The 14,810-nt window shown below is 45.2% G+C and overlaps 1 protein-coding gene across 1 annotated transcript; it reads right to left on the reverse strand.

Moving 5' to 3' along the window:
- Positions 1-372: 372 nt before the first annotated feature.
- Positions 373-6,946, reverse strand: FIGNL1 (fidgetin like 1). Its single transcript, XM_030190062.1, has 2 exons — positions 6,823-6,946; positions 373-2,954 (listed from the first exon to the last, which is right to left on the reverse strand). The coding sequence occupies exon 2, from the start codon at positions 2,944-2,946 to the stop codon at positions 901-903; it is 2,046 nt and encodes a 681-aa protein (XP_030045922.1). The 5' UTR covers positions 2,947-2,954; positions 6,823-6,946; the 3' UTR covers positions 373-900.
- Positions 6,947-14,810: the final 7,864 nt, after the last annotated feature.

A 14,810-nucleotide genomic window follows, 5' to 3' on the forward strand; every position in this document is an offset into this window, starting at 1 on the left:
ATGAGAGAGGCCGAGGGGGGGGGGCATTGTTATGAGACACAGAGGCGATGACCCATGCCATATGAAACAAAGGCCAGGCCATTACCTCTTTGCCTCTGGTGGGTAACATCATACTGCTGACATGCTTCTAAAAGGGAAAATTCTGGCTTTTGGCTGTGATGTGCGGTAGTACCTAAAGGGACTGATTTACTAAAAACTTTCAGTCTCAGAATGGGAAAAAAGCCTTATTAAATCAGTTTCTAAATGAGCTGATGATGACTACAGAGTGGATTCCCCTGCCCTCCCCTCCCTCCCAACACACAAACTTGAATTTTACTGTGAACAACATTGGGTGTTGGATGGAGAAGAAATGAAAAAAGCTTCAGCCGCCAGCTCCTAGATTCAGTGAAGATTTTGAGGCCTGCATTAGGGACAGCTTTGAGTCATTGTACATTTTTTCAGTTATCACACACAAAACAGTGCTTTATTAGTTTAGAAAAGCCAGTTGTGTTCCCCCCTTTCATCTAGTCATTGACAACATAATCACTGACAGTGCAATCCAACACAACTGTAAAAGCCCACCAAATTTTAAATAATTAAGTAGAAGTATTCTACATTTGTTTTAAATGAGTTTTTACTGTAGACAGAGGTCTACCACTGTGAATAGTGCTTTTGTTCCCAACATGTAACAAAAAGAATGGTATTTATTGAAAACTCAACAATTCTAAAAACAGCAGCACTATGTCTGGCAGCAGGGATATCACTAATCCAGCAGGGTAACTGGAAAGTACAAGACTTCATGATCCCTGCAGCCACCAATGTATAAAGTGTTTTAATTTTATTATTCGCTAGAAACATGACAAGTGTTACCTAAAAGGAGGCGATCAAGTCCTTGCTAAAAGCAGCTTGACGCCACTTCTATCATCTGCCACAACCAAATGTTTTGTTCCAGGTTTCATACAGTTCTAGATCTTTCTCAGATACACTAGGGCGCACAGTTTGCAATGCACTTCGAAAGTCGACATAGGCAATAGGACGGACTTGGTCCGCTGCAATAGTTGAGATGTCAGCAATCTGAATGCTGCGAATGGGGCCCAGGGCGGCTTCTCGGCATAGCTGTGTCATGTCTGCTCCAGAAAAGCCAGCTGCCTGCTGAACAATGATCTGGATTTCATCTTCACTGAGACAACAGTGCTCCTTTGACATCAGATTCACTACTATTTGTTTCCTCGCTGAAGCCTCTGGTAAAGGGATATACAATCTTTTCACCAGCCTCCTTCGAGCTGCTTCATCGATCTCCTGTGGACGGTTAGTTGCTCCCACTACTAGAATGCGGTCTTCAGATGATGTGGTTGCTCCATCCAACTGCACCAGAAACTCTGTTTTTATTCTTCTGGAAGATTCATGCTCTCCTTCCGCTCGCTGAGACAAAAGCGAGTCTATCTCATCAATGAATATAACAGCAGGCTGGTGGCATCGTGCCACAGCAAACAGAGCACGAACCATCTTTTCCCCTTCACCAACCCACTTAGATGTCAGAGAAGAGGCGCTGATGCTGAAGAAGGTGGCACCAGACTGACATGCAATGCACTTACCTATAAGAGTTTTTCCTGTCCCAGGGGGGCCAAAGAGGAGAATTCCTTTAGGGGGTCCACGCAACCCAGTAAAGATATCTGGCCTCAACATAGGCCACACGACAATCTCCCTTATAGTTGATTTGGCAAATTCAAGTCCAGCAATGTCATCCCAATTTACTGGGGGTCCATGGTCCATAATCTCACAAGTGATGAGTTCAATCATCTTTGGTTCGAAGTTCTTCAAACGCTCATCCACAGGCTGTGTTAACTCTGCAGGTCCTACCTCATGAGATTTAGTCTGCATTCCTCCATTCACATTCCCACCAGACTGTTTTGGAACTGGAAGGACAAACTTTCCATGAAGTCCCCTAGATCGAGCAGCACCCAAGGACTTTTTTACACTACCATGTGCTGGGGGAGGTGCTCTGAAGGCCTGGTTGTGATATTTCTTTTGTTGATCTACCCATAACTGCTCTTTAGCAGTTTTAAACATAATTGAGCTTTCTTTGTTTTCATTTCCATTTCCTACAAAAGGCTGTGCTTCACAACCGGAGGGTTTTACATGGCCAGGACTCAAAACTGTTTCAGCACTGGAATCATAAAAACCCTTACGCTTTCCTACATGCATGATTCCTGCTGCAACTGAAGGCTGATTGGCTGAAATCAATGTATGTTCCAGGTCAAATTGATTAGATATCTTAGGAAAGTTAGTGTCTGGACCTTTGTTACTTCCAAACAATAGAACTGCACCAAAACATTTGTTGTTAGCCAGTCCATTTGGAGGTGTAGAAAAGGAATGAAAAGCATCTGTAGGCCTGGTCACTACAACTGGCTTCAATGGTGAAGTATGGCTTGAGACATCTTCTTTCTTACACTGTGATGAGCCTGCCTGGTGCTCCTTATCTGCAGAACTGTGACAGGCATTAATCTTTCCAAGGTCTGCACCTCCACCGCTACTGACCACATTACCAACAACTATAGAGGCATCTGCAGGTGCCAAATGAGACCTTTTTCCTCTTTCACCAGCCCACATCATTTCCTGAACACTCTTTAACTTTAAAATGTTCTTGGGTGTCAGGCTGGACAGCCACTTATCACTATCATTTCGCTGATGTTTTGCCAGAGTCAGAATACTGTCTGCATAGTTATTCAAGCCAGTTCCTGACTTGTCAGAGTCGACAATTGCCGAACAATTCTCTGCATATTTCTTGAACAGGCTGCTGGCTGCTGCTTTGGAGATCTCGGAACTAGCCAAGGCATACTGAATCTGCAAGAGATGTGCACGGTGAATATCTGCCTTTTGTGCTGGAGAGCAAGTGCCAGAGGTGAGAGTAAAATAATTCTTCTGCCATTCACTGAGGCGCATGGAACCAGTACCAGGCATTTGCATTGTGACCTCTACGTCAAAAGAAGGGGGAAAAAAAAAGAGATTTTAAAATCTATGTTAAGAAATTAAGAACCACAGTTTGACAAATTGATTTTTATCAGATACGGTATTTAAAGAAAAACACATCATACTTGTTTGCAAGGTGCCGTCTGTAGTTTCATAAACATGCAATATGCCAGTGTTATGGAGGGCAACAGCATTAATATATAAGAAGAACCAGAGCCTAAAGGGTACAAGAGGCATAGGAATTTTTACTTGGCCTAAGGGCAGCACGTTATTGTCAGAAGCAGTTTATGACAGCTTAGTTGGTTGCACAACCTGTTTTAGATCTCCTTTTGCTTGACATTTTTACTTGACCATTTATTGTAAATCACCTGATTTCTGCTAAAAGGTGGAGAGATGTGGTAGCCGTGTTAGTCCACTTTTAAAGGTAATCAATAGAAATAGAATAAAATAAAACAGAGAAAAGAAAATAAGATGATAGTCCAATAATAAAGGTATCATCTTATTTTATTTTCTGTTTTATTTTATTCTATTTTTATTGATTACTGCTAAGGTGTGGTATCTCAGAAACTGGGATTTACCAGTCTGGGTCTGAGAACATTCTAGCAAGGGGCAGTCACATAGGCACAGGACATTATATATCTATATCTATATATATCATGCAGTTGCCAATGGGGGTGGAGAGCAGGTGAATCTGGATGAGAAGTCAGCCTATTTCATCCTCTCCATCTCCTAACCCTGTCATTTTGTAACTATAGAAGCTGTCTGTGTTTCTCTGCTCGCTAAACAAACCTAAGAAAAATTGTAAGGAAACCTCCAGAGTGTAAGCGTATTATTGCAAGGTTATCCCTCCTACAAGGGTGAGTGTGGGGGACCTCCTATTCCATTTTTTTGTCTTTTTTGATCTGCTTTTTTTCTTTTGGTTTAGTATTCCAAAGGTCCACCTGCTCATCCAGCGCAAGAATGTTGAAGTTATCCGGGTATCAGTAATTCCCCTTCTCCCCTTGGGTGCAGTATCTTCATTCTCTCCTCCTCCCCAGGGCCTGCACCCCTGCTTTCCTCCTTCTTAAACTCAGTATACCCCCTCCGCTTCCAGTGTGTTACATCTAGCATCCCCCACCAGCATATCTCCTTCAATCTCTCCACTCCTGCTGTTCTCCCCTAAGTCCAACAACTCCTCCATACTTCTCTCAGTGCCCCATTGTGTCCTGTCCACATCCCCTCCAACTATTTCCCTTTCTCATCCATTGTAGCGCCCTGACTCCAAAACTGGTAACAGCCACAACAGGGGTAAAAGACACAGAAGACCTGCCTTACACACACCAGTGCAGAATTAATGCTGATCTCTTCCACCCCCCCCCCCCCCTTCAATACACGATTACTAGAACTGGGAGCCATGGGCGTAGCCACGGGTGGGCCTGGATGGGCCTAGGCCCACCCAGTTTGGGTTCAGGCCCACCCAGCAGCGGAGCGGAGGGAGCAGGCAGCATTGATCCTGCAACTGCCTCCTCTCTGACGGCAGCGCTTTCCAGACGCTGCCTACCGCCGCCACGATCTACTTCCTCCCTCTGTCTCACTCTCAACAGCAGCGGTAGCATCGCGATTCAAACACGCTGCCTCCTGCTTCTAACCCTGAAGTGTCTCCTCTGAGGAGACGCTTCCGGGTTAGAAGCAGGAGGCAGCGTGTTTGAATCGCTACCGCTGCTGTTGAGAGTGAGACAGAGGGAGGACTCGGAGGTAGATCGTGGCGGCGGTAGGCAGCGTCTGGGAAGCGCTGCCGTCAGAGAGAGGGCGGGCAGGTGGAATGGGAGGGAAGGATGCATGGGGGTGAAGGAGAATCGCTGGACACATGGATGGGAGAGAGGAGAGTCACGGGATGGAGGTGGGGGTCAGGGGAGAGAGGAGAATTGCTGGGGATGATGGATGGATGGATGGAGGGTGGGGGGCAGGGGAGAGAGGAGAATTGCTGGGGATGATGGATGGAGGTGGGGGGCAAGGGAGAGAGGAGAATTGCTGGGGATGATGGATGGAGGTGGGGGGCAAGGGAGAGGGGAGAATTTCTGAGGATGGATGGAGGTGGGGGTCAGGGGAGAGAGGAGAATTGCTGGGGATGATGGATGGAGGTGGGGGTCAGGGGAGAGAGGAGAATTGCTGGGGATGGATGGATGGAGGTGGGGGCAGGGGAGAGAGGAGAATTGCTGGGGATGGATGGATGGAGTGGGGGGCAGGGGAGAGAGGAGAATTGCTGGGGATGATGGATGGATGGAGGTGGGGGGGGTAGGGGAGAGAGGAGAATTGCTGGGGATGGATGGAGGTGGGGGGCAGGGGAGAGGAGAATTGCTGGGAATGGATGGAGGGAACAGGGGCAAGAACAGAATTGCTGGGGATGGATGGATAGGGGCAGGGGAGAGAAGAGAATTGCTGGGGATGGATGCAGGGGAGAGGAGAGTTGCTGGACATGGGTGGATGGAGGGGAGGGAAGAGGAGAGATGAAGGTTGCTGGACATGGGTGGATGGAGGGGAGGGCAGGGGGCAGAGGAGGGTTGCTGGACATGGATGGATGGAGGGAAGGGCAGGAGAGAGGAGGCTGCTGGATATGGATGGAGGAGAGGGAAGGGAGAGAGAAGGAATGCTGGACATGGATGGAGGGGAGGGAAGAGTGAGGAAGGAGATGAGATGAGGGAAAAGGAAGAGAGGAGAAAATTGCACATGGATGAAGAAAATAGGCAGAAGCTGGATCCACTGGACAGTCAAGTCTGCGGAGGACCCAGAGCAAGAAATGAAGAAGAAAGGCGGAAAGTAAAGAAATAAATGGAAAGGAAGCCCTGGAAACGGAGTAAAGAGGACAGATAGCAGCAGAATCAGATACTGGGCCAGTATGATCAGAAAAACAAAGTCACCAGACAGCAAAGGTAGAAAAAAAAATCATTTTATTTTCATTATAATGATTGGAACATGTTCACTTTGAGAATCAGGTGCTCAACATTAAAAGTTTATATTTATTTATTTACTTATTTATGGCATTTTATCCCACATTAAACATGAATGAGATTGGAACCTGGGATCATTTTCCCGGAGAGAGTAATGCATTGCCTCCTCCACCCCCCAGGCTCTCTCCCCGGCTATAGCCAGCTCTGCAATTTTGAGGGGAGGTGCACAGGTGGACGGGGGGGGGGGGGGGGGGGCGCAGAGGTGGACAGAGCCTGTTGTTAAACATTTACCAGCACACCACTGTCTAGTGCCCACCCATCCAACCTGTTGGCCCACCCAAAAATTGACTTCTGGCTACGCCACTGCTGGGAGCAACATTGCTTCAGCACACAGATGCAAAAGGAAGGTCCTGCATATCTTTTACTTCTAACACAGCTCTCTAGTGGGCAGCTGCCTACAGGGGAGACGAGAGCTGCTCCTGATTTGGTAGCAGTAGGCATAAAACCAGCCCTTGCCGACCGTCAGCATGTCATTTTAAAAACCAGCCAGCCTAGTTAAAATCGGGCCGGTTAGCAACCACTGGGAGGCTGTTCCACACATTCCACCCTTTTTGTAGCGAAATATTGCCTTAAGATTTCTCCTGAATCTACCCCATTTCGCCTTCATCCTATGACTCTTAATTCCAGAGCCTCCTACAAGATCTCTGATCTTATTCAAATCCATCCATAAACCTCTCGTTTTTTATTTTTCACTATTTTTTTCATTGAGAGGGTAAGTCATTACTTGGTCTCATCTCCGGGTGAGAAAGCAATTGCTGTTAACCCTGTACAAAATACAGTCACCTTCATAACTCCCCTTCGCAGGAACATGCACATCGGGATTTTCCCAAACCTGCTCCTCACTGTGTAGCATACAAAAGAAACAGAAAAGGAAACAACCCCTCACCTTCACCAGGGCAGCGACACAGCCGCCCCCGCTTCACTATTTAACTTCTACTTCTCCAGTCCCACTCCCGACCCGAACACACATTCCTTCAAGGCAGCTCAATGAGGTCGGCGCTCTTTGACAAGACAAGAGACAACCCGAAACTGCAAACGGCGCAGACCACTGACGTCTAAAAAGAAAGGCAGGAACGAAGAAGTTGGCAACATGGAGGTTGAAGCAGGAGACGGGATGATGTCAAAGTTTGAAGCCACTTAGGTAAGCCTTTGTTTCCTCTTCCCCGAGCAGTCGTCATCTAGTACACTCAAAACAAAGCAAGCAAACTTATGAGCTGCTGCATCTTCGTTGTCGTTCTTTATTGTTGGCTGGGCTTTTTTTGAGGGGGTACTGCCCATTTGATATTTCTTCTTTCTTCATGCTCACCATCCATCTTCCATCTCTGTGTACCTAATCTTTCTCCATGTTCAGCATCTCTGTGTCCCCTATACTTCCCTGTCCAGCATCTTCTCTGTGTCCATCTCCCCGCATTCATCGTCACCACTCTATGTCCCTATCCCCTCCATCTGTGTCCAGCATCACTCCTCTGTGTCCTTATGCCTCCCCACAAATCCAGCATCTCCCTTCTGCATTCCTATTCTCAGGTTGCTTTGCTATCTGCAATTGGCTGTCATCATGGACAAGGTGAGATCTTTACAGAAAATTCAGTGGCATGGCCAATCCATTTATATTGCGGCTTACTTCTCCAAAGTGACTACACAAAAACGTCACCAATTTCTTGCACTTCGGCAGCGGCTCAAGTCTATTGTGGCTCGATATGGGCTTTTAGCTCCAGCTCGTATGAAAGTTACACACCATAATCATACCAGAACCTACGCAGTTTCAAATCAGCTGGAGCGCTACATTGTGACCTAAGACATAAGCATCACCACATTGGGACAGGTCCATCTAGCCCAGCACCCTGTCTCCGACAGTGGCCAATCCAGGTCAGGAATCGCTAATACATATGACTTGATTTTTCTCTTTTATTTCCTGTGGTGTCTCTTTTATCCCATTGGGATAGGCATATTTCCTACTACAGAAAATTTAACTTTGCTATTCTATTTGCAAGTTAAATAATAATTTCTGACACTTTGTGTCTGTTCAATATGTTCTGATCTGCTATTTACTTATTATTGGTTGGTTCTGGGTGGCTTTCCTTTTATTCCCGCCACTGGGTTGTTTCACCCCTCCTGAGGCCCATGTGCCTTGCGATCAGGGTTTTTTGAGCAGCCTTTGGCTGTGGGGGAGGGGAGTTTTGTGTGAGAGTGGGAGGGCAAATGGATGGGAGTGGGAGTGTGTGTTGAAATCATTTTTTAAACTAAGAAAACTTTTATCTTTGTTATATTGCAGTATGCTGATATTTGAACATGAAACGCTGTATACTGTTCATATTTGTTGTACACATTTTCCTTAAAGTAATTGTAGCTGTTTCATGAAATCCAGGTTCTTCTCTGTTTGATTACTTGTAATCCCTCTAAACTTTCCCATTGGAATGGCATGTAAAATACTTTCACTGAATGTTAAAGGTATTAATAGCCTATCAAGCGGGAACCCCCCCCCCCCCCCAAAAAAAACAACTCCTATATAGTAAACAATTATATGCTCAGGTAGTTTTTCTCCAGGAGACCCGGTTAACAGCTGCTGAATCTCTCAAACTTGAGAGACGAGGTTAGGCACTGTTATTTTTCAGCTACTCTATCTAGCAAAAGTAGGATGGCAATCCTGTTAGCCAAGAATTTGGACTATAAATTGATTTCTCATAAGTCAGATATAAATGGCAAAAGAGCCATGATTACAATTCAGTTGGATCAGCAAACGTTTACTTTTTTAAATGTGTATGGTCCGAATTTATGTGTCATAGAGGGGCATTTTCAATATAACGTCTAAATCCAATTTTGGATGTTTTGCTGAAAATGTCCAGAAATCAAGTGGTAAACATGGCCCTTTTCAAACCTGAAAAACATCTGTCTTTTTGTTTTGAAAATGGCCATTTCCTAGATGTTTATAGAACTTTTGTGCTCAGTGCATTTTTCTTTTGTGACCATTTAAAAAAAAAATGTCCAAGTGAAAAATGCGCAAAATCAAGCCATCGGGATGTAGAAGGAGCCAACATTCTTAGTAGACCAGCCACACAGACATCCCAGCAGAGCAATGGAGCACCTAGGGGGCATTGCAGTGGACTTCACATAAAAAGTCGTAGGTACACATCTTACTGTTACCCCCTTATATTGTATAGCTCACTTGCAAAACCCACCAAAACACAACTGTACCCAACTGCTATAGCCCTTATGTCTGCAGATGTCACCTATATGTAGGTACAGTAGGTTTTTGGTGAGTTTTGGAGGGCTCACACTTTCCACCACAAATGTACCAGTTAGAGTGGGATATGGACCTGGGTCTCCTTCTCTACAGTCCACTGCATCGACCACTAGGCTACTCCAGGGACCTGCATGCTGCTCTAATAGGACTGGCCATAACATCTGAAGCTGTCATAGAAGCTGGTATGTACTGTTTCTTTTACATCTTTGAAGGGTGGGAAGTGGTCATTGCAGGGCCGTGCCAACGCGGTAAGCGAGGTAAGCGTGGCAGGGGGCGCCATCCTCTGGGGGGCGCCCCGCCGCGCCATGCTTGCCTCGCCCTCCCGCTCCCATGTCCCAACTGCCCGCCCTCTTCTCCCCCCAACAAAATCTCTTTTAAATTTACCTCCGTCCGGCTGGCAGGGCAGCGAAGGCACAGCGTCAGTGAAGGAGGCGGCGCTCCCGACGTCTCTACTAGTCTTCCCTTCGCTCAATGTCCCGCCTTCTTCTGACATCATTTCCTTGACGTCAGAAGAAGGCGGGACATTGAGCGAAGGGAAGACTAGTAGAGACGTCGGCAGCGCCGCCTCCTTCACTGACGCTGCGCCGTTCGCTGCCCTGCCAGCTGGACGGAGGTAAATTTAAAAGAGATTTTGTTGGGGGGAGAAGAGGGCGGGCAGTTGGGACATGGGAGCGGGAGTGCAGGGGAGAGAGGACAGCGATCATCTTCAAGGGGGGTGGGCGCACGCTCCAACCGCTTGTCTGTGGGGGGGGGGGGGGCGCCACCCGATCCCTTGCAGGGGGGCGCCACAGACCCTTGGCACGGCCCTGGGTCATTGACCACTGGGGGTGTAAGGAGGGGTCATTTAGGGCACCTTTTTATGACTTGGTCATGATTGAAACAGGTCTAGACCAAAATGGCCTACTTTTAGTTCTGGACGTTTTTGCTTTGTTCCATTATGGCAGAAAAACATCCAAGTTGTGGGAATGCCTAAATCCCACCCCTGACATGCCTCCTTGTGATATGGATGCACTACAGATGAACTGCATAGAAAAACATAGTAAAAAATGTGTTTTGAAATTAAAAATGAGTATTTTCAAACTGATGAGACAGATACATTGTCATATCATGTCATATGGGATGCATGTAAGGTATATATCCGTGGAGAGATTATTGCCTAAAGTGCTAAACAAAATATGCTCTGTAAACAAAAACTTACTACTGTAGATGAGAATATTAAATTCAAAGAATTTCAGTTTTATGCTCATCCAAATTCAGCTTTGCAAGCCCAGCTACAGCAACAGAATAGGGTAGGAAGGCTACTTGCCAATTATTTAAAGCATAATCACAAAAGTGAAAAAAATTCACACTGTCTGGTCAGGAACTGCTCTTTACATTGATCCAGTAAATATTACCAGACAATTTAAGTTATTTTATAAGCAACTTTACATGTCGGGTACCAATCCTGATCACTCTCTTATATTGGATTCTTTTAGAAATATTACTCCTCCTACCATTACAAAGACCCAATTGGGAATGCTAAATGACCCTATTGCAGGAGCAGAAATAGGGACATCTATCAAAAGTCTTAGGTGGAGTAAGGCCCCAGGGTGGAATGGCCTGCCAATTGAATTTTATGTTTTTCAAGGTTTGCTGATTTCAAAGTTATTGCAACTACTGTATATCGGGCTCATTTTCAAAAGAGAAGGATGCCCATATTTTGACACAAATCGGAAGATGGACGTTCTTCTCACAGAAACGTCCAAATCGGTATAATTGAAAGCTGATTTTGGACGTCCCCATCGCAGTAATGGCCAAAGTTCAAAGGGGAGTATCAGAGGTGTAGTGAAGGCTGGACTTGGGTGTGCTTAACACTTGGACGTCCTTGACCCATAATGGAAAAAAAGAAGGACATCCCTGACGATCACTTGGACGTTTTCACCCAGACCTATTTTTCTTACGACTAAGGTACAAAAAGGTGCCCAAAATGACCAGATGACCACCGGATAGAATTGGGGATGACCTCCCATTACTCCCCCAGTGGTCACTAACCCCCTCCCACCCTCAAAAAACATGTTTAAAAATATGTCGTGCCAGCCTCATATGTCATACTCAGGTCCGTGACAGCAGTATGCAGGTCCCTGCAGCAGTTTTAGTGGGTGCAGTGCACTTCAGAAAGGCGGACCCAGCCCCATACCCCCCCCCCACCTGTTACTTTTGTGAAGAAAACAGTGATCCCTCCAAACCCCACCACAAATCCACTGTACCCACATCTAGGTGCCCCCCTTCACCCGTAAGGGCTATTGTAGTGTTGTACAGTTATGGGTAGTGGGTTTTGGGGGGCTCAGCACACAAGGTAAGGGAGCTATGTTCCTTGGAGCAATTTATGAAGTCCACTGCAGTGCCCCCTAGGGTGCCCGGTTGGTATCCTGGCATGTCAGGGGGACCAGTGCACTACAAATGCTGGCCCCTCCCATGACCAAATGGCTTGCATTTGGTAATTTCTGAGATGGACATCCTTGGTTTCGAAAATCGCTGAAAATCAGAAACGTCCATGTTTAGTGATGACCAAATTTAAGGATTTGGACGTCCCTGACGGTATTTTCGAAACATAAGATGGGCGTCCATCTTGTTTCGAAAATACGGGTTTCCTCACCCCTGGATCAGGACGTTTTGTGAGGATGTCCAAATTAAAACTTGGACGCCCCTTTCAAAAATGCCCTTCTACATGTCCTTTCTGGAATCTGGTGCTAGTGTGGGATCCTTTACTGAGGTGGTAATTGTGGTTTTCCCCAAACCCAATAGGGATCCTCTGCTTACTAAAAATTATAGACCTATATCTTTGCTCAGTTACAACTGTATGATCTCTACTCCAAGGTTTTGGCTGATAGATAATGCCTCACATTATCCATCATTCACAATGTGGGTTTGTTCAGGGGAAAATGACATCAGACAACATGAGAGCTTTTTGTCATGTCTTAGATGGACTTGGAAAAATCCACAATTCCAGGAATAACATGTATAGAATGTTTGTACGTTTGGGAAGCTTGCCAGGTGCCCTTGGCCTGGATTGGCCGCTGTCGTGGACAGGATGCTGGGCTCGATGGACCTTTGGTCTTTTCCCAGTGTGGCATTACTTATGTACTTGTGGGAACTACAGGCATTAATGTGGCTTATCAGTGGATGGTTTTGAGAACAACTTTCCAGACCATAAAACAATTAGATTTGATCTTTTCCACTTCTCTGTTTGATCATTTGGATGCCCCACTTTGGGGGAATCCCCACATTTGTATTGGCAAGGGCCCAGTTTTCGGGTCTAGTTGGGCTTGTCTTGGCATTTGGAGACTGAGAGATATTTTATCTCACAACTAACTCAGATTATTTATGGATTTAAAAACTACATATGGTCTTTTTTTGCAGCAGGCTTTTAAATATTTACAGTTGAAACAATGCTTGGACAGGTCTCAGAACGTTAAGCTATTAAATTTATTGGATGCTGAGCCAGGAGTAACCTTATTTTTATGCTTGTTGGGCTGCACAAAGCATGTTAGGAAGCCGTCCAAACCTTTTTTAAACTCCGCTAAGCTAACTGCCTTTACCACATTCTCTGGCAACGAATTCCAGAGTTTAATTACATGTTGAGTGAAGAAATATTTTCTCCAATTCGTTTTAAATTTACTACATTGTAGCTTCATCGCATGCTCCCTAGTCCTAGTATTTTTGGAAAGCGTGAACAGACGCTTCACATCTACCTGTTCATCTCCACTCGTTATTTTATAGACCTCTATCTCCCCTCAGCTGCCTTTTCTCCAAGCTGAAGAGCCCTAGCCGCTTTAGCCTTTCCTCATAGGGAAGTCATCCCATCCCCTTTATCATTCTCGTCACCCTTCTCTGCACCTTTTCTAATTCCACTATATCTTTTTTGAGATGCGGCGACCAGAATTGAACACAATATTCGAGGTGCGGTCGCACCATGGAGCGATACAAAGGCATTATAACATCTTCATTTGTGTTTTCCATTCCTTTCCTAATAATACCTAACATTCTATTTGCTTTCTTAGCCACAGCAGCACACTGAGCAGAAGGTTTCAACATATCATCAACGACGACACCTAGATCCCTTTCTTGGTCCATGACTCCTAACGTGGAACCTTGCATGACATAGCTATAATTCAGGTTCCTCTTTCCCACATGCATCACTTTGCACTTGCTCACATTAAACGTCATCTGCCATTTAGACGCCCAGTCTCCAAGTCTCGTAAGGTCCGCTTGAAATTTTTCACAATCCTCTCGCAATTTAACGACTTTCAATAACCTTGTGTCATCAGCAAATTTAATTACCTCACTAGTTACTCCCATCTCTAGGTCATTTATAAATATGTTAAAAAGCAGCGGTCCCAGCACAGAGCCCTGGGGAACCCCACTAACTACCCTTCTCCATTGAGAATACTGACCATTTAACCCTACTCTGTTTTCTATCTTTTAACCAGTTGTTAATCCACAATAGAACACTACCTGCTATCTCACGACTTTCCAATTTCCTCTGGAGTCTTTCATGAGGTACTTTGTCAAACGCCTTCTGAAAATCCAGATACACAATATCAACCGGCTCCCCTTTATCCACATGTCTGTTCACCCCTTCAAAGAAATGTAGTGGATTGGTGAGGCAAGATTTCCCTTCACTAAATCCATGTTGACTTTGTCTCATTAATCCATGCTTTTGAATGTGCTCTGTAATTTTGTTCTCTACCATTTTGCCTGGCACTGACGTCAGATTCACCGATCTATAATTTCCCAGATCTCCTTTGGAACCTTTTTTAAAAATCGGTGTTACATTGGCCACCCTCCAATCTTCAGGTACTACGCTCGATTTTAAGGATAAATTACATATTTCTAACAATAGCTCCGCAAGCTCATTTTTCAGTTCTATCAGTACTCTGGGATGAATACCATCTGGTCCAGGAGATTTGCTACTCTTCAATTTGTAGAACTGCCCCATTACATCCTCCAGGTTTACAGAGAATTCATTCTCCGACTCGTCGGCTTCGAATACCATTTCCGGCACCGGTATCCCACCCAAATCTTCCTTGGTGAAGACCAAAGCAAAGAATTCATTTAATCTCTCCGCTACGGCTTTATCTTCCCTGATCGCCCCTTTTACTCCTCAGTCATCTAGCGGTCCAAGTGATTGTTTTGCCGGCTTCCTGCTTTTAATTTACCTAAAAAACATTTTACTATGTGTTTTTGCCTCCAACGCAATCTTTTTTTTCGAAGTCCCTCTTAGCTTTCCTTATCAGCGCTTTGCATTTGACTTGACATTCCTTATGCCGTTTCTTATTATTTTCAGTCGGTTCCTTCTTCCATTTTCTGAAGGATTTTCTTTTAGCTCTAATAGCTTCCTTCACCTCACTATTTAACCACGCCGGCTGTTATTTGGTCTTCCGTCCTCCTTTTTTAATAAGCGTAATATATTTGGCCTGGGCTTCCCGGATGGTGTTTTTGAACAGCATCCACGCCTGATGTAAATTTTTGACCCTCGCAGTCGCTTCTCTAAGTTTTCTTTTCACCGTTCTTCTCATTTTATCATAGTCTCCTTTTTTAAAGTTAAACGCTAATGTATTTGATTTCCTATGTATACTTACTTCAAAGCTAAA

This window comes from Microcaecilia unicolor, chromosome 1, assembly GCF_901765095.1.
Source record: "Microcaecilia unicolor chromosome 1, aMicUni1.1, whole genome shotgun sequence".
Lineage (NCBI taxonomy): Eukaryota > Metazoa > Chordata > Amphibia > Gymnophiona > Siphonopidae > Microcaecilia > Microcaecilia unicolor.